Below are 25,833 nucleotides of genomic sequence, written 5' to 3'. Positions count from 1 at the left end.
CAAAAGGGGGATTCATGTCATCATTGACAGCAGACAAGTCCTATATGTGACTGAATTAGCCGGGTAGATGGGCGGGACCACGATATCGTGGCATCAACCACGATCACTACTGCTCAGACTCATGTGGTGCTATAATGACGTCACCAGCGCAAGATGACAGCGCCCGTATTAGCTTACTTTTTGTACAGTGGTAGGAAGTGGAGACTCGTCACTTACCCCCCTCCCCCCAACACACGCACACGCACACACACCAGTTTCCTTCTCTTCTGCCAGTAGCAATACAGTTGGTCCAAAAGAATCTGCCTTGTAATCCCTGCCCGCCACTCATAACTTTCCTGTCTGTCTGATGTGACACTCTCAGCGGTTGATTAATGTCCATTTGCATGCCGATTTGCCTTGGCATGTGCTTGACTGTGTGCATGTGTCAGACAGGCGTAGGGCCAGTGAGTCATGAAGCCATAAAGGGCAGAGTGAGCTCTGGAATGTGTGACAGAGCTGGACCGAGGGGGGGTGGTTTGGCTAGACTGTGTGTGTGTGTGTGTGTGTGTTTTGTACGGGTCATCAACAAGCGGAAATTCAGAGGAACAAACAACGTGCCTCTCCTTGTACCAGGTCTGGACCCTCTCAGGTCCTTTACGAGGTTTCCTCCCTCTCTTGTATCCTAATGACTCGCAGCACCAGGAAGTCCTTGAATAATCTGGATCAGTTTGCATGATCAAGACCTTATCACTCCTGAAGTATTTTGAAATCTTATTTTACCCGCAAGTGACTAGTATGTTTTGTTGCATGGCCACTTTTAATTTCCTGTTTTTGCTATAGGTCCCCCAAATCCTAAAATTTATATTTTATTTGTGCAGTAGTAACTAAAAAAATATCTTTCATAAATAATTTAGAGATTGTATTTCATTTCAGATCCATATCTTGAATACATGGCTAGTTATGTTTAGTAGTACAACCCGCATCCTGTCTGCTTAACTTACACTGCTAGTCTTACATCAGCCTGATAATCTGACTGAAATGTCTACGTTTCCTGAATTGCAGAATAAATCTCAGATGGTAACAGCAATTTAACTAAAGTACAACTTTGTGTGTCTAAATCATTTATTTCTAGAGTATCTTTTTTTTTTGTATTTTTACTGACTGTGGCAAAGGCGTTACCAAGATGGCTGCCGAGTGGCCAGACTTGCCTATAAGGACGTTGACTGTGCTCAGTCAGAAATCTTTGTTTCTTCATGAGTTTTAAATTTAGCCCCATGCAGCACAAAAAGCCTGAAACACACACACAAATATACAGGGTATTAAAATTCACCAAATGGGAGTCAAGGCCATTTAAGGACAAGCATACACTCCCTTAGACACACATACTTGTTGACACACAGTGTTTGACCTGAGTCTCCTGTACTTTGCTAAGAAGTTGGGAGGCGGTGTTGTAAAGCAGCAGCTCTTTTGTCTTTTTCATTCTTATCTTTACCTCGTCATGTCACTTAACCTGCCGTGTCACTTCCTGTGTCTCTGTACCTCCATCTCTCTGCTTGACTGTCCTGTCTCATCTGTTTTTCTCTCTCCTGTTTGTTTCTGCCGCTTCATAGGAAGCAGAGGGGGGAGAAAAGAAGGTGGGTGTGTGTCGTGTTTCACATTCCTTAACTTTAGAGCACACAAACACACAGAGAATGGACAGAGATAGGGATCTACGGTGTCACCCTGAAAGTGTGTTTGTTTCTGTATCTTCATGTAATTTAAAATTCTCCGTGCATGTCCATTCTTGGTGTGTGTGTGTGTGTGTCTGTCTGTCAGCGGGGGTGTGTGGAAATGTGGCCAAACGGGAGTTTCAGGCCGGCCCAGTTGCCCGGCAGCAGACAGCATTGTCACAGTAACAGCCTCTTCCTGCCCCTCCTCCTTTCCACCCGCCTTGCGTGCTTTTACCTTATAAGGCAACACATTTAACTGCCTGTCACAGCGACAATAGTGATGTAAGAGGGCAGCAAGGTGCACACATCCTTGACACACACACACACACACAAACACACACACACACAGCCCTACGTGTTCCTTTTATTATCCCTCCATCCTATTCTTCTCTCGAGCAGCACATGATTCACTCATTTAATATTTGCTTTTGGTATAGGAAATATTGTTGTTCCTTCTTTTGGTCTCTAAGGTGTGTACGCATACATTTTGCTTATTGTCATAGGGTTTGGTATCAGATCAGCTGCACATGAGTAACGAAAGCTCCTGTTTTAGTAGGAATTCCAAGAATGAAGATATATATATATAGCTGTTTTAATGTCATACTTCTCATACCTCCCGCACACACATCACACATATCACACTCCCTCTTTCTTCCTTTCCTCCCGTCACATGCGCAGGCATCCTGCTGTGACCGTGGCTTTATAACATGTCAGCTGAGTGTCTGATTGTAGCTGACGGAGGTAGATGAAGTGATACTGCCAGCTAAGCACGTGTTAGCCTCATGTCTCTGGTGTGTACCCCCCCTTAATGATTAAAATAACCTAGCACTGTGTAACTCTGAGTAAGTGCTAAACTCAGGCTGTCTGTATGTATAGTGGCTTTTACTCAGACAGATATATTCACACGCTAGAATACTTCCATGTCACAGTGAAACAGTGATGAGAACAGAGCAAGAGATCAGTTACAGCATTAGAATATTTAAATGTTTTATACATTTGTTTCATTGCTCTGCAATATGCCCATGTAGATGAAAGCAGAATAAGAAGTTCAATTCTTCCACACTTTACAACAATTACTTCTGTTTTCTGACCAATAACTTCCTCTAACAGGTTTCACATGGTTTTTATCAGTCACTGTGACCAATAGCTTCTGTGGGAGCTGTGTGGTGTGAAGAAACCATTCTCAGAGTTTACCAGCAGTAGTTGCACAAACAATATTGCACATATATTTATATTTGTCCAGTATTGCAAAAGAAATTTGTAATAATACTCTATGTATCGAAATGACTGGTTATCATTTTAGCCTTCATTATACAGAAATAAGTACTGTACAGCTGTGAAACATGGACTTTAAAAACATTTATTACATGCATTAATAAACAAAGACAAACTAGCCGATATTTTTTTTCTTTGTCCTGAGGATGTTTCTTTTTGCATCATTCTGGTTCATTGCCACATTCTGTACTAACAGAAACATGTGTAGGCCAGAGCTGACATCGGATTTGGCAATAGGACAACAGTACACTTTCTAACAAAACTAGGCTTGGTGGAGTGATTCCGTTTCCTCCTGCCTGAACTGATCATCAGCAGAACCGCAGAACTGTCGGGGAGCTCTGGAAAGATTCAGCCAGCGGTTTTATTAAATGGCTGACACAAACAGCTGACGCTTCGCCCTGCCAACTGCTTTCAGGCCTGCCAAACTCCTGATTGGGACTGAAACAATACATGCATGCACACACACACACACACTCACACATCCACACACATAGTAATGTAGTAACAATAATAACGATAATAATAATAATAACGACCTCAGCTCATTCAGTGATTGGAGAGCTCTGGTTTTGTAATGGGAGATCAGGCTGAGGGGAAAAAAGGGAAACACTGCTTTGGCTACTGGTTGTTCCAGCTACCCAGGCCGACTCCAGCAGGACAGCTACAGGTCACAACAAGGCAAATGTGAACTCTGTCGAGGTCAAAGTAGATGTTTGTGTTAAACAGTCACCGTCCTGTCTGCTGTTTGTGTCGGGCTTTTTTAAACTCACTCTCCCTCTCTCTCTCTGTTAGCTTAATTTGAAGCTTCAACAGCGTGAAATCAGAGTGCAAGACCTCTGCAGCAGTGGCACATATTTGTAGTGATCTCAAGGTCATCGCAGCATAAAGTGTCTGCTTATGACTCAGCCATGGAGCTGACACACGTATCCAGAACGAATTACATTAAATATGGTTGAGTAAGTTAACCGTATGCCTTAAGCAGTAAGGGTACAAGGGTCAGCTATAATGACTTGTGTAAACTTTAAGCAAAAGTGAAAATGTTAAGTTTTTGTTCCTTATCTGTTTCTCTGGGTCCCTTGTACACAAGACAAGGTCCTGTTCCATTGTGTGGAGTTGTATGGCAGTTCCCAGGTGTTATCCGTAACCCTGGTTAGTCAGGGCTGGCGCCTGAATGGGATCCTTAACTAGATAGCAAATCACATACTTCCACAGAGCCGGGATAAGAAACCGACCGTGGGTGAGTGGGTGGGGGTGTGTGTGTGTGTGTGTGAGAGAGAGAAAATGCTGGGATCAATTAAACATTTTATCAAGGAACTTGGCATAGGTATCATTGCGGAAATAGTCACGTCATGAAGTATCAAATATGGTTCTGTAAAAGATAAAGAAATGTACGGAAGTGTATGTTTTATCAAGAGTAGTAGACCTTTAAGACCAAGCATACATGTTGGTTGTGAAATGACGTCCAGGTTGAGTAATTCATTACAACACCTGTCCTTGTTATCTTTAACACACAATTATTCTGCTGTTTTTGTGTGATGTATTTAATAAAATTATATAAGCATAAGCCGAGGTAGCGTGGGTGCAGGGAGTGGCAGACCCAGGGCCCGGCTGGGTAGGGGGCCCCCTACGTTGGCTGTGAAGTTTAACTTGATTGTAGACACAGCCGAACAAAAAGGCTGCATGCACTTTCCCTGCACCTCAAAAAATTCAGCAGCTCTTATCAAATGAAACAGACTCTTCACTTCTAGTTTCAGTGGTAAACCACCACAGGAATGCCAATTACTTACAAAAAAACACTATATTCTAGGAAGACACGTTTTAATAAACATAAATCATAAAGTAACATTTGTATTTCAAAGAAATGGCGAACTCATTAGCAAACTTTTACAAAACTCCCTTCACCCTCATGCATCATGGGAATACTTGGGACATAGGCTACTATGTATCACCCTGGACTGACACAGGCTGCTTGTGCCCAGCGGTTTAGTTCCGGCGCCTGCCCCACGCCACAGTAATGACTTGTTGACGATTAACTAGGCTACGTAGTTAAATTGTTTGGGTTTTTTGTCTGATTTATCTGTGTTTATTGTTGATATAAGATCGGAAGTCTGTACACTGTATTTACTGGATTCTCTGCCATTTCTGTGTCTGACTTCCTTCTCGCGGACTCGACTCGCAAGCATCGGAATGCACAGATTTGATTGGCAGAGCAGCGTCATATGAGACGATTGTAGCACATGCGATTGGTCTGTGAGTTTCCTGGGCCGCTAAACCAGTACAGTAAATGCTAGAAAAGCAGCGCGGGATAAAATAGAAACGCTCCGTCGAGATAGTAACTCTCAATAATAAATCGGCGGTCCGGAGAGGACAGCGGCTGGGTCCGGGTCCGGTCCGCCTATTAGTGACCTCTGATTTGGAGCGTAAGCTGCTGACTGGTTGGGATATCCCATACCACTTGTGAGTCCATGTGACCTCTCTTCACAAGCCCCGGAGTTATTGTGCTGAATCTATCTAAATAAACAAGAAGAAATGTAATAAAGTCAACCTTTCTACTGTGCTTCTGGCCTGAGAAAACAAATTGCAGGTTTGAAATCCTGTGCTGAACCTGATAATGGCTGTTGAATGCTGCTCCGTCACCTTTCAGCAGTTGGCGGTCTTTCCCACTGACCTCACTCAGCTTTCTACATGAGTCACCTCAGTTATTTGAATCATCACAGCGCAATGGGCCTTTACAAACTTCCTGTGCGCTTTCCTTGTTAAGTGTCGTTTGGCAGAAGGCAATAAATCTTCAGATTCATTTAAAAGTTTGCTCCGGGGTTAATGTTTTACGTCCTGTACAGTTGGATTCATTCACTGCATTCCTGAAGAATTACCATGGACATCCTCCGCCCCCGTTGTTTCCTGTGCTGTGCCTCTAAAGACAGGAAGTGGATTAGTTGGCTGCTGATGGGCTGAGGGGACGAGGAGAGATGGTGTGATACGAGAGAGAAAGACATTCACAAATGGATGGAAACACATGCTTTTACTCCCTGTTCAGTGAATCTGATTGTTGTCTCATGTTGATTTTCTCCTACTTCTTCCTTGAGCTAATTTTGTCCATCATTTTCCTTTTAGCTGCAGGGAAACTTTGTCTCGCAATGTGGCGTCACATGCCACTCTTGATGTTTCATTTTGAGGCGAGGAGGAAAGTTACAGAAGGAAGATATAAGGGTGGAATGAGAATTAAATGACCTATTTAATTCCTTCATCTCAGCTAAGAAAATAAACCCATCATAAAATTGCTAGTTTACAGCTTTGGAGTTAGGAGATCGGAGTCACAGCATATTGGCGTGATCATGGAGACCAAATGCCCATCGACATTTTTATAGCTTTGATGTTTTATCCCCTTTAAAGTCGAAAGTATTTCTCATACATAAATTACTCATAACTTAATAACCAAAAAATTAAAATAAAGGTCTATAAGTTAGAGTTGAACACTCAAAAACCTTCACACAAAAGTTTATTTGCATCCTCTGGACTGTGTGGGTGTGATTTTAAGTAAACACAATTCTTACCAGAGTTTGATTGAAATGTTGGTCAATCCTCATTTATGCCTGTAAGTATGTGACACCACATTTTTGAGTCCTGCCCACATCAAACTAGTGAGAAGACAAATACAGAAATCTGTCACATGAAATGAAACACAATGTTTTAACTTAGGCAGAAATAGTGCCTTCATGTAGGACCCCATCACGTATAGCAAGAAGCTAATTAAGAAAGTAAGAGCCTTCTATAAAAATTTTGAAACCAGGTAGATCAAAACTGACTTGACCCTTACTCAATATATGATTATCTGGACTTTTTACCAGATTTCACAAACTCTTGGCTTTCCATTCTGGACTAGTTGTTTATGTGATCTACTCGAAGGACCCATTTTATTTGTCCTTTAGTGAAGTGTCTAAAGCTGAACTTTTGGAGCAATGTTGCTGGGCAATCTTGCTAGTGGCAAGTCCGACTATGTTTTGAACGGATAGCGGCGGGGCGGGGCGGGTGGCGGAGTGGTGGGGGAAGGGGATTACGGTGGTAATCTTTACTCATTACCATTGACGGCAACGTTGCCCTGCACGATTGCTCTAAAAGTTGCCCTGTGTATCATCAGCTTAAGAGATGCTGTGTTTTCCAAAAAAGCTTCTTCAGATACTTGCAGAAGAGCGATGCCATGAGAAAGGACATGTTACTCGCTTTTCTTGCTCCGGGGTGATTGATCTGTTTCTGGACTGCTCAAATGCTAACATTGATTATTTGAGGCAAGTATGAGAGAAAGAGCTGAGAATGACCCAGATGAGGGTGGAAAGAGGAAGGCGATGAAGTAGGTGAGAGGAGTAGAGAGTGAAGATGTACTATAAAAGGAGTCAGAGGGAGGAAGAACATAGCTGGCATTCCTGACATCTCTGTCATAGTCAGCAGGGTTGACACTCGTTCATCCGCCAACTCTGCTTTGTTCCTTTCTCTCCTCACCCCTCACCTTGTCCTGTCTTCCTGTACCTGCTATGTAGACTTGGCACCAAAAAGCTAATTTAAAGGAAATGTTTGTGGTTTGTTTTTAGGTGGAGTCTTCCACATTAGACAACATAGTGTTTGAATTGTTTGTGGCATCTCAACAACAGTACATCAATTATCCAGATGGGGGAAATCATACGCATCTGGAAAGTAATAATCCATGACATTTCCATACAAAGAAATCTGTGTTTTGCTTCTCTGTACACTCAATTGCTATAACACAATAGAACTTTTGTTTGAATTTAGTTCATACCACCTTTTACATTTGCTGTTCTTAACACCCAGTGTTTGCTAGGTCTCCTCTCTTCTTCTACCCCCCCCCCCCCCCCTTGAGTTTTGATTTGATTTTGATTTAACACATCTCCCCTCTTTCCCTAGTTGCCTCTTTTTCCTTCATTTAATCCCATGAAGAGACCCAGTGTCTCATTAAATCTCTCTTTACCCCCCTTAGTCTCCTCCTGCATTGAGCTGTCTGACATACACCCATTTATCAGAACAAAGAGAACATGATTCTCTATTCAATTGTCCTCAACTTTTCCCCTCTGCTCCTTCTCCTATGTGGGGTGAACTTGGATGGATAGCAACACAGCTAAATGGTCTGGAGCTTAGGTTGTAATACAGCCAGTAATGAGTGATAATATCCAAACCATCTGTACATAGTAAGCTAGTCTAGTGATTTGTCTCAAATTTTCACACTGATGCTATTCTTAATGCTGTCTGACTCCTCTAGCTTATTGCTTCACTGCAAGTTGCTCTGATGACCTTTTATGCAAGACTGTTTTTTTTCCTCTCTTCTTCAATGTGGCCTTTTAAGAGCCAGAGTGATCACACATACTTCACAGGTTTAATATTTTTAATCCCCAGGTGATTTCCTGTGCCCAGAGTCTTGTCTGTGTGAAATACATGTGGTGAAATGCTCACTGTACATGGGTTCAGTCCACACACAAGTAAAAAAAAAGAGAGAAGGAAATCTCAATAGAAGAACAGACACCAAACTTATATATGCTCAGTAGTGTATAAATGTATCAGTGTAAAACTGTATAAAGTGTGGGACTTTCATGTTGGGCAATGTCAACATACAGTTATGCAACACTGAAACAGTGATGTGGAGTGAAGCAATGTGCCCCAAAGTCTCAAGCCGTTTTTATTGACACACAACAGAATGGCATCGCCTCATATAGTGTTGAAATACTCTTAACTCATTGCATGTAAAAAACCCTGGATGGTTCAGTTTCCCCCAGTTTTCTTCTTTCAGCAAGCCAGAGTAGAATTTAAAAAAGACATGTTTTACAATATGACACCAGAAACAAGTTAGAGAATCCTGTGTGACAATTACAGACTGTTATTGTGAATGTTAGCATGCAGGTAAAAGAGTTTGACTTTCTTTTTACCTTGCAACAGACACACACTTCTTTTTTTTAATTATTAATTTATTTGTATGACATAGCCTTTGTGTATAAAAAATAGTACCGCTCTTTTGTAAGACATCCTAGCTGTTCTTTAAATAGGTTGGAAGGGTCAGAGACACACACACACACACACACACACACACACACACACACACACACACACACACACTCTGGACTTTTTGAGTAACAAAGACAGGAAGAGGCATAAATAAATGAACAAATAACCACATCGCTTGACACTTTACCCCTTCCCTCCCTTTCTTCTCTTCCTCCTCCCTCCTCCTCCTCCGCCTCTCCTTTCTCTCCACCGTTTAAGGGTCCTCTCATAAAGCAAAAAGGCCTATGTATGGTTTGTAAAATAACACGTGTTTTTAAATCTATTATCTGTGGCAAAATGATAGTTTTTCTTTTCTTTTCGACTATGAGATGTGTGAGTCCAAGAAATGTGTGGAAGTGTGTGTTGTTTCTTACTGTGTCGTGTGGATCATCTTACACACACACACCCCACATAGTTCATGTAATTGTGTGTGTGTGTGTGTGTGTGTATTCCCCTGTGGGGGATACAGAAATACGGCAGTCATGTAAGCAGTCTTTTCAGTCTGCTCCTGTTACCCAGTGTGCTCCCACACACACAGCCCACACTTGTCTCATTGACTCTTCCTCTCGTATCTTCTCTTCCTCATTTCTTCCATCCCCTCTGGCAGGGGTGATCTCCCAGTCAGAGAGTCCCATTAAGTAATCTAGAGGTTGTTGTTTTATTTCTACACAACATACTGTAATATTGTGTAATTGTTGTTCACTGGTCTCAAGAGTCAAATTCAAAGTCAGCTTTAAAGCAACTTTTACATTTCCCAACACTGTTTGGAGCTTTAAGTTTATTTAATTTCTATTAGTGTAGATACCTATTTTTAAACTTTAATTTAGTCACTTTTGTTTGTCTTTCCTCTTCTTCTTTCCCACATCCATCATTGTTTTCTCCTCCTTCTTCTCTTGATCATATACTGGCCTCCTCTCTCTCCCTCCCTGCATTTCCTCTCCCTCCCCTCCTGTCCTCCTCTCCTTAATCCTCCCTTTCCTTTGTTTCTGTTAGCTGCTTTATCAAGTCTCCCCCAGAGAGTTATGTGTCTGGCTGGACGCAGTCGATGGAACTTGTTGAAAACAGTCTGTGTTAAACTGTTGACTCACATAATGGCATATCTGAGGGGCATTAGGCCAGCCAAGAAGTACACAGCAATTACATGTTTGTCAGCTCCCTCTGGGAGGTGTGTGTGTGTGTGTGTGTGTGTGTGTGTGTGTGTGTGCACGCACTTTCGTGAAAGACTGTCCCCACATTATAGCTCTGCTTTACTGACTACCTGTCAGCACATGCTGCAAAAGGGAGGCTCCCTCACTCTGTGTGTGTGTTTGTGCACACATGTTAATGATCACCTGTCCAGGCTTGAGACGATAATGAGACCAGAACAACCTCTGCTGCAGAGCTCTGCTTCTTCTTTCTCCTCCTCTGCGCTGTCCTTTATTCATGATTAGCAGTACTCTGGTGACCACTAGTATTTTGGACATGAACATCTTGGCCAGCTTTTCTTCTCTCTTTAGATCCACTACACTTGGCTTTGGCACTGCATTCCAGTTCATCTTTATTATTCATCATTTCTCAGTTAGATATCCTGCCAAATGTGTGTGTTTGGACATCAACACTTTCTGAAGGCTACTCAAAAACATTCAAACAGCAGTTCAGCCGTTTAGCACGAGCCTGGTTGTCCTAACCATAGACTGTATATAAAAACGCACACATGCACTGATGCACCGTGAACCCTCCCAGGTCCCACCTTGGCCCCTGAGGGAAGGTGTCGTGTTCCTGTACTGTGACTCTAGGCCGGTGCAGCAGCAGCTCTACAGTAGCAAGCGGCATATCCAGTGACACCACTGTTGTATGAATGGGGCTGCATGGAACCAGAGTGCTGTGGAATCTAGAGTGCAGCTATTCTTTTTCTTTTGTGTGTGTGTATATTTTCATTGTGGCTCTAGATTTATGTTAGAGCTCAGCATGGTTTTAAAAAAAAAAAAAGAGTCGTCGTCATGTTTATGTCTGAAATGGAGTTTGGGGAATCTCAGCATTTGAAGATGGTGTCTTATGGTTTGCTTGACTTTAGAATGGACTTTATAGAGTACAATTGAACTTTATTTTTGGTAAGTGACAGCGGTAAAAGATATGTTGGTGTAAACGTAAATTTGAGTTGAAGGCCCCAATTAGTTACATAGTTCCTATGTGCCTAAATGAAATGGGTAAATTTCATGGCTTGCAATTCTGTGTGTGGACATGCAGGTACTGTATGTATGTGTCTAGGTGTTGACATGAGAAAATGCATTTAAACTAAGTTTGTTAAGGCATAAAGACCAACCTTTCTTCTGGAGCATTTAAAGCAAAAAAGAGTTTGTGACAATAGTTAGCAGTGCTGCTGTGTCGCACGCCACAGCCCTTTTTTAATTGGCGAGACTCTAAGAATAGGAGGCCTTGTGTAGGGCCAGACCAGACTAGTTGCTGAGCTTTATTCACAGGGCCAGGCCAGCATGGTTTTGGCCCAGCTTAGTCTGGTACAGCCAGTCCAGTCTAGTATGGCTCTGTCAAAGTTCCTTGAGGTTGTGCCTCCTGCCAGCAGGTCCCATATAATTCCTCTAACTAACAGTACAAATCTACTCTTTGGTGCAACAACTTGCCATCTGCTGTCGTTTTACATTTGCCTTTTCATTCCCTGATACTGTGTTGTGCCATGCCCGTGCTTCATAAAACACCTTGAAGTTGTTTCAGTACAACCAGTCCGACATTGTTGGATGTTCTGCTGTGCCAGTAGAGCAACAGTGATTTAAATGCCTTTCTCAATGGCTATATCTCCTGAGGCACTTCCTAACCTTCCCAAGTAACTTTGGTTCTTCCTCTTTTGCTTTTCCTCCTTTCAGTATTTTTTTATAATTGTTACAACATTATCAGGATCAGAATCAGAAATATTTTATTGATCCTCGAGGGGAAATTCTGTGTCACATTTCTACACATTGCACAAAATTAATATAAATAAAGATAGAAAGTTGGTATATAAAGTATAGTATATAAATATCAGAGTAAAATACAAGAAAATATAAAGGAGTGTGAATATGTATAAGTAGTAGCTTGTAGTCCAAGCTCAGCAGTCTTGAGGAAAGAGCCTTTTCCAGGGCAGCTCCCAGGCTCTGGAACTCCCTCCCCCATGAGATCCGCACCTCTGAGTCCCTCGCCATTTTCCAGTCCCACCTTAAGACCCATCTCTTCTCCTCTGCCTATCCCTAGCTGTTTATATTTTATTTTTATTTTTTTTTATTTTTCATTTTTTTGTAATGTTTCTTCATCTGCTCTGTAAAGCGACTTTAAGTCCGTGAAAAGCGCTATACAAATTCAATTTATTATTATTATTATTATTATTATTATTATTATTACAATATTTACATAATTAAAGGAATTGTTATGGTGAACAGTAATAACAGGTATTCTTGCACAAACCCGATAATAATTTCTAGTTTGTGTCCGTGTGTCCATGTGTCAGACAGAAGGGAGAAGTTATAAAGTTTGATGGCTTTGGTGTGAGAGACTGGGGTTCAATCCCCCACTGTGGCGCTTCCAGCAATGTGTCCCTGAGAAAGACACTTAATCCCTAGTTGCTCCAGGGGCGTGCGGCCTCTGACACAAATAGCAATTGTAAGTCACTTTTGATAAAAGCATCAGCTAACTGAATAAATGTAATGTACAGGCAGGAATGACTCCCTGTGGCGCTCTGTGGTACAGCTTTTGAAGTGTTATTGATGCATAATTCAAAAAATAAGATTTGCATCTGAAGCGCTGTGTGGAGGACAAACACTGACACTTTTTAAAATGTGAACCACACTTTCAAAAGGCACAAATTATCAAACTGCAAGGTTTTCACAGACAGTGAGTATAGAGGTTATATTTCAGTTTCATAATTTCATAGAATCTCGATGTAGCAGTGAGATATCACAGTAATTGCATCTAAATGAATTGCAGTGAAGAGTTTTTGCAGCATTTGTATAGGTTGTGTGTGTGTATATGGGTGGTCGTTGGCTGAGAGAGTGTGAGATGTGCTATAATTGCATGAATCATAGATAAAACCCTTGAATAAAGTTTTTATTTATTTTTTAGCACAAAATATCACTTGTTTCCTGTGGTATATTTTGTAATGGTTGTTTGTACACATTATAAAAATTTAAATATAATGTGACACACAAGTGAAGCGGCTTGTGTTTAAAAAGTGTGTATGTGTCAGAGAGAGAATGAGTGTTGATGTGGACAGAAATGACAGCCTGTTGTTTCTGTGGCAGCTTATCAGTGTGTGGAGTTGCTTTAAGAGTGAGCTCATCAGTGTTTGCCAGAAGAAAGGGTGTGATGTAGGAAACACACGCACAGTGCTGACGTCATGCAGAGAATGCAAGGCAGTTGAACAAAAACAGGATAACCTAGCTCATCCTTCCCAGGTGTAGCAAGACACACCTGTGTGTGTGTGTGTGTGTGTGTGTGTGTGTGCGCGCTCTTGGGTATACATACAATTAGGGTGCCCATGAAGTCAGAAAATTGTGCATAGATTGGGAGTGGGAATTATTGTATGTGTATGTATGCATGAAATGGAGTTTAAGTGATCTATATAAAGGTATGTTAGGAGTGTGGGTGGGTTGGTGAGTAGTAGATATTGATTCTTGTTTCTCTTAAGCACATTCCTGTCCGAGGAGTGGTATACAGAGATGTGATTAAGAACAGACTATGGTGTAAAGATGGATAGCATCAGTCTATATAACATTTTTAGTGTATGTGGGTGTTTCGACTGTTATCTCACATGCATGTTTTTGTGCGATTATGTGTATTTATGTCTCTTTTTGCTTGCATGTTTGTGTTTTCGAGTTTAAGGATACTGCTGAGATCCTGTTCTTTAAGCGCAGGATAGCTATCTTTAACCTTGACCTTTTACCCTGTTGGCCAAGTTAGACATCAGAGTTGAAAGACTGTTGTGGTGGTCACACTGATCACTGGTACAGAGGTGTGTGTAGGTGTTAGGAAACCGAGATCAAACAGCTGACCCCAATAGACCCCATTAGGCTCCCTCTCCTCTCCACACTGTGCAGTGGGGAGATGGTTGTATATCTGCCATGGAAGGAGAAATGTTGAACAACTTAATCACTTCCAGACTCAGTTTCTCCAGGACACAAACAACCGAGATTTCTGCACACAGAGGATTCATCAGGCTCCCCTTGTTCCCATTTTGGAAGCACCGCATTAGCACCAGAATGCCAGCTAGTTTGATGAAGATTATCATTTAAGTTTGATAGATAATGATGAAGAAATGGAAACAATTGCCATTTATGTTACCTTTGTACAGATAATGGGCAGCTTAGAGTGTTGGTTGTTAAAATGCTAACTGTTACAAATGGAGATCACTGAAATATAAACAGGTATGATTTTAATATTTCCACACAAACTTGGTGCCTTTTTATTAAGTCATCCTGTGACCCACTTTCATCAAAGCCACAGTTGTTGGCATATAAAGACTTTAAAGGGGGAAAAAAACCTTCTCATCCTGCAACCATAGACTGTATATAAAAAGCCTGCAACACAGACTGATGCTGCAACAGACAAGTCTCATCTCTACAAAATCAGACTCTACGGCCATTAATTCAAACAAAACAATTGTTGGGTATATGAATATGTTTCTGCACAAGGAATAAAAGTGTCTCCACTTTACGACCACAGTTTAATCCCATTGCAGGGTTTCCTGGTATTAAAAGTATTTCCAAATATTTAGGCTTTTTGAGCTGCTGATGTGTAAAATTGCCCAAAGCAGCTTTAAAACACATAAACATGATTACATGTAACTGTTAAACAGTGACCTTAACCCGTGAGATCGGAATACGGTCCTGGCTAAAGCGTACAGCAGTAATGAGAGAGGATGTTCTTCTCTGTGGCTACAACAGTTATGCAATCGATACTAGAGGATAAGAGCACAAGCTTCATGCCTAAAATGTAAACCTTCTTAACACTCAGATCCAGCTTTGCCTTCAGCTTGTTATCTGTGTCCTTAGCTCAGGTCAGAAATCCTCTCATCGGAACCATCTGATCTGTAGGTTTAACAGGCTTCACTGGCACTCATCCTGTTTGGTCACTCTCTAGGAATTGGGGTCAGTTCACTTTTAATTCAGTCAATTCACCAAGTAGATTACCTTCAGAATTAAAACTGGAACTCCTCTGATGCTTAAACGTAAAATTAATGAAATACAAACTTGCAAACTAATACTGATATTTGCATTTTAAACTGAGTTTAATGAAAGCCAGTCGAAGTTGGGCTTAAACTTGGACTCAAAGCAAAGCTTAAAATTTTAAATGCTTGTGATGTCAAGTTTAATAGACTCAAAAAGCTGTCAGTATTTTTCTACAAGGGGAATAAAGGTCAGTCCATGTTGCATGTGAACCAACTTGCCTGAGAGATCACATGATATCAAGTCAAAGGTAGTTTGTTGATGTCACATGCATTTCAAGGCGGTGCACTGTAGCAATTAAGTTCCTTCGCTCAGTCAGCATATTTCAAGACGGTTTTTATAGATTGTATAAAAGACAAGAAATGTAGCATAGCGAGGAATTGTGAGAGAAGTATTTTTTATAGCTACTTTCTTTGCTTCTATGTCCAGTCAGAATGTTTCAGTCTCTTTATGAGCTGTACACGGTATCGGCATGCCTGTGCCAGCTTTGAACGCACAGCAGCACCACACCTTGTTATCTCTGAATGACAGGTAGCCAGAGACATGCTACATTTGCCAAATACAAAAAGCTGACTGAAAGAATTCAACAGAGCAGAAGTTTTCTTCTTCCTCATTGTCACGCACCCAGAAAAGCCTGGTGGTCAGCCCTCTTTTAGCAGAGCACAGGGCTAGTTCAACCTCTGATAAAGGCAGTCTGAGTGCCCAACAGTGTGAAGGGCTGACCTCTGACCTTGGAGGGCTGAGATGAAAGACTATCCGCTGTATAATCTGTAGCTTGTTGTTATACAGGACATAACGTCCCCAGGCTCTCTGCAGGTCTCAACCTGTTGCTGTTTGTATGCTGCTCTCCTTGTCACCACTCCCAGTGGCAGCGGTCCTGCTGGAACATAACCGTCTTTTTCTTTTCTAGTAAAAGCTTCTCTCTGATACAATTCACATTCCTTAACTTACTTTTTAAATTAAAAACTTGGCTCCACTGACTGAGATGATAATTGTGACTTATACTTGGGCTTACTTGACCCAGTGCTAACTGTATCTACCATAGAAACAAATAATAAATGTAAATCAAACATGTTATTTGCGCTTGCTCGCCAAATCCCAGAAACATTTGAAAACAGTGGAGAAAGTTTAAAGGATTGAAGTTGAGTGTTGAGCATCCTGTCTCTAGTTCTGTAATGTGGTGGCAGTGAATCAGTGACAGTGAGTGATGGATGCAGCTTCTCTCGGATTGTCTACTTGGTGCTAAACTGAGCTGGAACTTCCTGTCATTGCAGTGCCACTTCCCGTTGCATTGTTAACTCTGTGTGTGTGTGGGGTAGAGGGGGCATTATCTTTCTGCCCTCCCCCTCCTGCCCCCTAACTTTGTCTGTATGTTGTTTGTTTATCTGAAATGTATCTCCCCTTCCTTCCTCCTCTCTGTCCTCACGGTGTGTTTCCTGGTCCAGTCTCAGGGAGGGAGCACTCTATATAGATGATTCTGTGTATGTGTGTGTTGGGGGTTGGTATCGGGTGGTCTGGGGGAGGGTCACAGAGCTAGAGCGGGCTGAGGGAGAGTACAGGGGGCTGAAGGGTGCTATTATCCACGAGGCTCAATGGGCGCTTTGTGCCGGTGGCCACAGTGGGATGGTGGGGAGAGGGGCAGGGCAGCGAGCAGCACCCTGTCATAATGTTTTTGAACACAGCTCTGTAGAGAGGGAGGAAAAAGTTCACATCATTCACTATCAACAGTGATATTTTGTTTTCTAAAATATTTATGTATTCAATTTGTGTCAGATATTGTACTAAGGAGAAGTTCTGCAGCTGTTGTGAATCTCAGTTGAATTAAAATAAGAGTGAATGGAGACAAAATATTTTCATCATTTATCGCAGTTATATTTTCCTAATTTTTTTTTTTTAGTCCATGAAATGTCAGAAAATGGTGAAAAATGCCAGTCTTTCTTCAATAAGTTTTTTTCTTTGAAATTTTCAAGCAGTTTGTTCCTGTTTGGGGGAAGAATAAATATCCACTTTACTTACCTCTTCACATAATGGACATTCACTCGTAAAGCTTAAGTGATGTTAATCAATTTGAAAGCTTTAAGAAGTACATTCTAGGAGTCATTTTCATATTACATTTGTACATTGAGAAATTTAAATCTTTCAAAATGGAGCATCAGTGATGGCAGCGTCACTGAGTCTTTGCAGGCCCGGCCAGACCTTTAACGTGTAAGCGTCGCTTGATGTTTTTAGACACTTTTCTAAATTATGTAACAAATCAGGAATAAAAGTGTTTTGACACATTGATTGATGATGTGCCATAACTGAGAATTTTGTAGAGTGGCGTGACAAAGTCTCTCCACAGTCCCGTGCCTACCTCAGTGCCACAAACTCCATCGTAATCAAATAACTCGAAACACATTTCTGAAGAATGTTGGCTAACCAGAAGCACGAATTCATGGATTCCAACCAGCTATTGATGTGTGTGATTTGTGCTGGTGTGGGTCTTTTGCCAGATGTCTGTGTTTGTGATTTGGTATACCATTTTGATATTTAATTACAAGTATCACAGATGGCGTCCAGTTTGATTGCTGTCTGGTTTTCAGATAGTAGAGGGGATCTGTTGGTCAGGTTTTCAGGTTTCTTTAACATATGGGACATACTCTGTTAGCTTTGGACATGTTGGGAGAGTGTTTTTTATAGTGGGACCCCAAGATGAAGCCTATTTATTTACTTTTTGTCTGTCCACAGTTGAAATGAAGTCAGAGCTTGAGAATGTGACAAATGGTAGAAACATTTGGAGTGAGAAACAAAAAGAAGATTTATTGCAGAGATGATAAAAAGTAGTACAATGTGCAGCTGTCTTAGAAAGTATTTTTTACTTAAAGTGTGCATTGTTTTATTCATTATTTAACTGCCAGCGGCCCATTTTCATCTGTGTGACATGTAGTTTAAATCGTTCTTTGAGATCACTAGCAGCTTTCATTTCGTACGTATTGGTATTGTATTGTAACAGCGGTCTCCTCCCCTTTTCTTCTGCTACTTCCTGTCTTATTAAAGCTACTCCCTGACCTCCCTTCCTGTCCATTGAATTTCCTTTTCTTTTTTGTCATTTTAAAAAATGGTTTATTATCATGAAAGCTGGAAAAAACATTATGACCCAGGCTCTGAATAATCACCATTTGTGTCCTGTTACTGTGCTCTTTTGCAGACGTTCACAGCGTGGTGCAACTCCCATCTGCGTAAATCCGGCACGCAGATCGAAAACATCGAGGAGGACTTCAGGGATGGGCTCAAACTCATGCTGCTGCTGGAGGTCATCTCAGGTAACTCATCAATATGACCCCAAAGCACTGGAGTCACCAGAAAATTAGGCACAGTAGAAAGGTTTTTAATTAAACTGAAATGACTGTAATGATATCCGATTTAATGTTTTGAAATGTTTCACACAGACGCTGCAGGGAAATCCGTCCAACCCACCACACACAAACACACTCTCATATGTCACTGAGCAGTGGTCTGATTTTCAAAGCGGTCGCTGAGGTGTCAATCAGAGAGAAAAAAGTTTTCAGATGTTAAAGATGCACAACATCTCTGTCCATTCAAGGGTGTGGTCGCTCACAGTTTCCAGCCTCAGCTGGATCACAGACATTTAAAAAACAACGTTGGGAACACCCTGCTATAGATCTGTCATTGGCGTGTGACTGCGTTCCTCTCGGGGTTTCTTGTGTTTAATTGCAGGTTGTAGCAGGGAAACTGTTCCTAATGGCATAGCAGATAATCATTATATAACTGCTGTCATCCAGTAATGAAATTTTGACTTGCATGTGGCGTCCCTTTTCACATTCACTTCAGTTTTTTCTGCTGTGAGCGAGGCTGACGTCCCTGCTGTAACTTTACCCGTCCTGACTGGGTGTCATTCTGCTGAGCCTGTGGAAAAAAGCTCTGCTCCCATCACCACAGGAGCTAACTCACTCACTTTTTGTTTGTTCGTGTGTGTGTGTGTGTGTGTGTGTAGGCGAACGGTTACCCAAGCCTGAGCGAGGCAAGATGAGGGTCCACAAGATCAACAATGTGAATAAAGCCCTGGACTTCATCGCCAGCAAGGGAGTCAAACTGGTCTCCATTGGAGCAGAGGGTAAGCAAGCACGCACACACAATTAGATGCAATAGGTGTCTGTCTCCTTTTGCTAGAGGGGTGGAGGGCCTTTACATGTCTCTGCTCAAGGGCCCATTGTCACATAATCAGCTCATGCCTTTAGAGCACAGTGCTGAGATTAAATGCTCAGCAACATATTTTGAAACGGACAGCATGCAAGTGTGCAGACATTTAGTGTCATCATCTTTATTTATGGACAGTAATGGTGCATTTCTGTATCCACAATGTTTCATAACAAACTTAAGTTTCACAACTTTTGGTGGCAGTTCATTGATAACATTTTTGCAGTTCTAACTAGCAGAACTCATTCATTTTGCACATCAGACCTAAAAGGTGAAACAGCAGTAGGACGTCTCCCTCTCTGTCTCTCCTTTATTCTGCTGATTTAGGAACAGAGGTCAAGGACAGAGCTGTAACTATATATAACTATATCACACTGTGGAAGTGTGTGTGTCTGTGTGTCAGCGTCGGCTGGAGGAGAGTGACCTTTCTTCTGCTCTATCGGGATAAATATTCATACATGCCTACTGCATGACACTGCTGAAACTGTAGACCATCAAACACAAAATTACCCCAAATACTGCAATCCTGCACACAGACAGAAAGAAAAATGCTGATATAGAAGATGGCAGAGGAAAAGATTCAAGGATGACCATGACTAGATGAGAGAGGAGAAAGTCCTAAACTTTTCCAAGGCAGAAATTGTTTAAACTGGCACATTCTGTATACCAGGCATCTATTTGATCTCCAGGGACTTCAGTCTTAGACCTTTCTGTAATAAGTACAGGAAGGGCGAGGCCTGTTGGAGGGGAGAGACAGTGGAGAAAGAGACTATTGCTAATTCACAGAACAGAAGGAATTTAATTATTTTGTGTGATACATCAGTTTTTTAAGATGCCACTCACACAGTTCCTTTAGCACAAGTAGAAATGAGCGAAGCAGAATATAAATGTAAGAGTCAAAGACGGATATCAAATAAAATGTGAAGAATTTTTGATAGAATGAAAGCGAAGTTGACTGGTGCCAGTGAGAGTGTGAACTGAAAGTATGAAAGCAATCTGACCCACATGCCTTTTCACTAACATATCAAGGCACATGCCTGTCCTGTTTTGTGTTTGTTTGTGTGTTTATATATAAATATCTGTGTATCGGGGTGAGAAAACTGAGATAATGATAGTCAAAGTTTCAGTGTGCCAGGCTGTAAATATTCTCATTGTGCTTTATGAATTTGTTCATGCCATTAGATGAAGTTCTGCTACTTAGAGACAAAAGCACAAAACCAAAACACTTAAGTACTGTTTTCACTACACACACCTTCACAAGGTAAAAAGTCAGTCCTTATAATACATTAATTTGTTGACTGGAAAGTAATTTGCCCATTTCAAATAATTAAATACCAAAAGGTGTCTCATGCACAATATAATTATTATTATACAATTGTCTTGCAAGCACCAGGATCGAATTTGTTTTATTAAAGAAATTGTTGTTAATGTATCACACATAAAAGGAAAAACTGGAGATTTGGCAGCTGTGAAACATTATGTGCAATTGTGTGTGGGTGTGTTGGCATTATTAGATGAAAGAGCAGATGTAAAAATATAAAAACAGTAGTGAGAGGCAAGATTTATGTTCCAGAGTGAATCAAGATGCAAAAAAAGTGGCCATACATAGAAGTGACTTTTTTTTTTTTTTTAAATGTATTTATTTTTTTAACAGAAATCGTTGATGGAAACGCCAAGATGACCCTGGGAATGATCTGGACCATCATCCTCCGCTTCGCTATTCAGGACATCTCTGTAGAAGGTACAACTTCCTCTGGTTTAATTTGCATAAACACATTCAAAAATTAGCCGCAGCCTGGCAGAGAAGTGCCTCGCTGAAGGGCTCTGCGACAGCTCGACTTCCAGCCAGGTTTTCAGGAGTAATTAGCAGACCAAGACCTGCAGGAATCTTTGGTGTTTACACACACACACATGGAAGTTGATGGTGCATTGTGGGAACTAGAGTGGAAGTAACCAGGCTAGACATAAAAGCACACACACACGGGCTGAGTACTGATGGGCCAAGATAAAACAGCTCTGACCTACATGACTTTTCAGACTCAGACTGACAATGAGGTGAAACTACTCAGTACTCGGAACACCATCATACTGACTGTTGCTATTGTTATTAATTATTATTACCTACAATTAAAATGGCTGCAAAATAATTTGAACTTTTATTGAATTTTCTGTCATTTAGTCTTGGTGACAATTTCAAATTCACTGTCTTCCTTGACCAACAGTTCAAAACCCAAAGACACTCAATTAACACTGATATACATAAGAACAGCAACAAATCCTCATTCAACCAATTGATTAATCAACTAATCACTAAACAGTGTTCTGGAAATTTATCATAATGGTCATAAATCCCAAACTTCACCTCTAGTTTGTAGAATGTTGTTTTTATTTTTGCGTATATGTTGCTTAATATATGTTGACTGGAGCATCCTTATTCCTCAGTTAGAGCTGTAATGACTCTGCGGCGGCTAATTAAATCCATTTGTGTTGAATTAACTCTGGTGGGTGTGGGCCACTAAAAGGAATATTGAGTTCTATTTGATTCTCCATAATGGTGACTGATATTTTTTTGTTCAGACACATGCAGTAAACAAAAACGTCCTTGCATTTTCAGTCCACTGAGTACTGACGCCGTTTATATTTAGCACAGGCACTGCACTCTTTTTCTCTCTGCTTGTGCACAACTAAGGGAATATAACGATTCAAGTACTTCAGCTAATGTAAAGAAGAGCAATTTCTTCACTGTGTTAAGACTAAAGCAGACCTCTGTTTCTCCATTTTGCTCCTGCTGCTCCTCTCTTCTCCACTGTTTCTTGTCTACCTCCACCCCTTTCTATCTTTTTCTAAACTGCAGAGACCTCTGCGAAGGAGGGTCTTCTCTTGTGGTGCCAGAGGAAGACCGCTCCCTACAAGAATGTCAATGTGCAGAACTTCCACATTAGGTAACACACAACACACAACACACGCACTTTAAGGTTGGATTGATCTCAGTTTTTAAGGGTCATACTTTTTATTCTTGGATGAAAGCTGTTGACAGTCAATATATTTGAAAAAAGTTCTCAGTAGGTTATAGATATGCAGCATTTCCATCAAAATGTAATTTTTGATCTTGAGGTTGGAAAATCCTCTAAAAGAGCTTTTAGGTTCTCGTGGGACAGTAAAACTCTCCAGTGAAACCCTGATAAAAAAGTGTGTATGGTTTGCTGCAGTCTGCAAGGAACCTGCTTGATTTCATTGCTGGCTAATATTCCATTTTAAAAACATACTGAAATTGTGATCTATTAAAAAAACATAAACTAAAATTTTAATTATTAACACATACTCACAATTGCAGTGTGACCATACGTTGTGGTGTATGAGTAAATATGTTTAGGAGTTTGTATGTATTGATAATGTAACGATAGATACAGGAGTCACCTTTAGCTTACACTGTTTAATGCTGAATATAAGGACAGTGCCGTCTATGAATATAAAATATTCCTGAAACTTGCTACTGCAATTGTGTAGAAAGGTCGCCCCCTGTTGGGGAAACTAGAACATGTTTCACTGCTCTGTGAAGCAGTCACACTGTTCAAAAATACAAAAATATGAAATGTAGAGAGTATTTGGAAATGAAAAAAGAAGAAAATACGTGAAGGGAAGGTTTCAGAGGCTCTTAAAGTGTATATCTACAGTTACTACCTGTGGAGATGTAGTTTTTACAGCACATACAGAGTACAAGTTACATGCAGCAGGCAATGCGAAGGTGAAAACCCAGCTGCACTCTTGTAGATCAGAACAGGCTTTGTGAATGGTAGCTGGCGGTGGAACAGACAAACTTACAAATCACAGCCAAAATGTATGAGTGTCATGTTGCAGGCCCCCTTTGCCTTATGCTCAACTCATCTGTTCTCTCTAACAGCTGGAAGGACGGTCTCGCTTTCAACGCTCTGATCCACAGACACAGACCGGATCTCATTGATTACGACAGCCTCAGAAAGGTAGACAGATTCACACAAACTTACTCGACAAACACTACTGCTAGACTTAAACAATCCATTTCCCATTTTCTGTTCAATCCCAGTCCAAATCCTAATGTTATAAAGTCATCGTACTTTTTGACACAAACTTGAGTTTCAAATCACTATTAATTAAAAAGCATAGAACTTGTTACTAATAAAAAGATAGAGTTAAATCTAAACTTATCCTAATTATCTAGTTGTTTTCTGACACTGTGATTGGTTGTTTAGGATGACCCAGTGACCAACCTGAACAACGCCTTTGAGGTGGCTGAGAAGCACCTGGACATCCCCAAGATGTTGGACGCAGAAGGTAGGCCTAAACTTTTACTGTTAAACAGCCGTGTTTGTAAATGATATTGTGTTGTTATTAAATTGTGTATCTACTGTAATCAACTGTACTATAATCTGTATGTTTTCAATAGCTGGCTGTGTTTACATGCACACAACAGGGTGACTGTTGCCTGTAATGGAACTGGCCATTAGTCTGATTAAGCTGCTTGAGTTATTTGGTCATTTTAGAACCTCTATATTACACTCATTTACATTTGTTAAGTTCTCGTACTGTTTTTCAAAACAATGTGACAGCTGTGATTCAGCTGTAGCGTTCACATTGTTTCACAGTTTTGTGTTGTCCACAGGTCCCGATGATTTCTGGTGTAGACAAACTGTAAAACAGGTGTTCTGATAAATCCACCGTTCTTAACATCTCCTGAAAATCACCTAAAATGTGACTGTTGACATTTTCAGACCAATCAAAAAGCCTAATTAAATCAGTGTGTTGCAGTGCACTTAAACTGCAACCCTACTTAACTCTAAAAGGAGATGACTGAGATGAACCACACACAAAATCAAGCTGACCTAAATCCTCTTTGCAGCAAAGATGTAAATATATTCTGATGTCTATAAAAAGCCAGTAATATTGTGACTGTAGCTGTACTTTGACCACGAGCACTCTCACAGTAATATCACAGTATGGCTTGTCCTGACTGGATTTAATTATCGACTTGTTTCCATTACAGCCTCAGTGTTGATGTGCATGTGAATGTGGCCACTGATCCACGAAATTCGACTGTCGTACCTGTTGTTATATAAGCCGTTACAGCAGATGTGACAGGCTGTCATCTTCCAGATCGATGGAGCCTCTTTCCCATCCCTTCGTTTCATTGTTCCTTCTCCTCGGTCTCCCCTAATGCTTCGGATTGTAAAACAGATGTAACTGTCTGAATGTATTCATCTGTATGTAGAAGGATAGACCAATATGAGCACTGAGGCTGATGCTGATATTTAGTACGGATGTTTAGATATTTAGCTTTCCAAAGAATGAAAATAAGGATATACACACAAAAAATCAAATTTAATTTGAACTTTTACTTAGCTTGGATCACTTTCAGTTGTTTTTAGTAAGCTGATATATGGGTCTGCTCCTTTTATGTACAGTAATGTTAATTCTCTGTCCATCCTATTTGTACTGTATTTGTTCTGTTTTAAACATCCTGTCTGGCTGTTAATGGCTACAGCAGCTTGTTAAATGTGTGTCCTTGTTTGCTAGCCCGTTTAATATGTGTATGTGTGTGTGTCCCTACATGTGTGTCTTGTTGTGTATAATCACATGTCCTATGTCTTGCCTGTATGTGTGTGTCTTCATAACCACGGTCTTCCCCCCCCCCTTGTAGACATTGTGAACACTGCTCGTCCAGATGAGAAAGCCATAATGACTTATGTGTCCAGTTTCTACCATGCCTTCTCTGGAGCACAGAAGGTACCCTTTGACCCTGACCTTGACCTTTAACCCCCTGTTACTAACAAGGTGCTGCTTGCTGTCCAGCATGGCCTCACTCTTCTCGACAGCGCCGCTAAGCCCTGGGCTTCATTAGGACACTGGATTTGTTGGGACACAAACACACACAAATAAATATATATACACACATGTAGTGGGAGTTTGACAGTGCTGGTGAAAGCAGTAAATGTTCTGTCTTCTATGGTATACTGATGTATTGTTTTTGAAATGAGTAGACTGCAGAAGTCTGCAGCTGAGCCTGTTGGTAAAGCTTTTTTAAAACAATTAGGTAATTCATAAAAAATGTAAGTAGAGATGTTGATGATTGATTTATGAGACATCTGTGTTTTCAGCAGTCAGACGTTTGCAGAATTGCTATACAGTTCAGGTGAATGCAGTGTTTGTAACATGAGCTACAGTGTTCAGAGGTTGTGGTTGTGTTACAGAGTAAGATGACTACTGACTCACGTTTCCACAGTTGTCTTCCTGCAAAACTCACGACTCTAAAGATTTTAGAGCGAAACTTCTCCTTGAGCCACACCGGTTAAACAAAAAAGATCCCACTCTTTAACAAAAAGGTCGACCTCTGTGCTTTACATAACTTTGTCAGAAACTAAATATTTGAGCCATGACTTACTTTTAATGGGCGTAATTGCCTCCAA

General features: G+C 40.9%; 1 protein-coding gene across 2 annotated transcripts in view; it reads left to right on the top strand.

The window, feature by feature from the left end:
• Positions 1 to 25,833, top strand: part of actn4 (actinin, alpha 4) — a 55,860-nt gene that overhangs the window by 13,953 nt on the left and 16,074 nt on the right. Inside the window, exons 2-8 of one of the 2 annotated variants that reach the window (XM_038693585.1) lie at positions 18,384 to 18,498; positions 19,191 to 19,310; positions 21,048 to 21,134; positions 22,248 to 22,335; positions 23,295 to 23,373; positions 23,623 to 23,704; positions 25,068 to 25,153. In XM_038693585.1, coding sequence (XP_038549513.1) covers positions 18,384 to 18,498; positions 19,191 to 19,310; positions 21,048 to 21,134; positions 22,248 to 22,335; positions 23,295 to 23,373; positions 23,623 to 23,704; positions 25,068 to 25,153 — 657 coding nt within the window. The remainder of the gene's footprint in view (positions 1 to 18,383; positions 18,499 to 19,190; positions 19,311 to 21,047; positions 21,135 to 22,247; positions 22,336 to 23,294; positions 23,374 to 23,622; positions 23,705 to 25,067; positions 25,154 to 25,833) is intronic. The other variant, XM_038693586.1, reaches the window with a different exon arrangement.

The sequence above is a fragment of the Micropterus salmoides genome, unplaced genomic scaffold (assembly GCF_014851395.1).
Source record: "Micropterus salmoides isolate LMB-PRFRI ecotype aquatic unplaced genomic scaffold, ASM1485139v1 Ms_hic_scaffold_3, whole genome shotgun sequence".
Lineage (NCBI taxonomy): Eukaryota > Metazoa > Chordata > Actinopteri > Centrarchiformes > Centrarchidae > Micropterus > Micropterus salmoides.
Note: the sequence above shows the minus strand (reverse complement) of the source record. Positions and strands in the feature narration are given on the sequence as shown.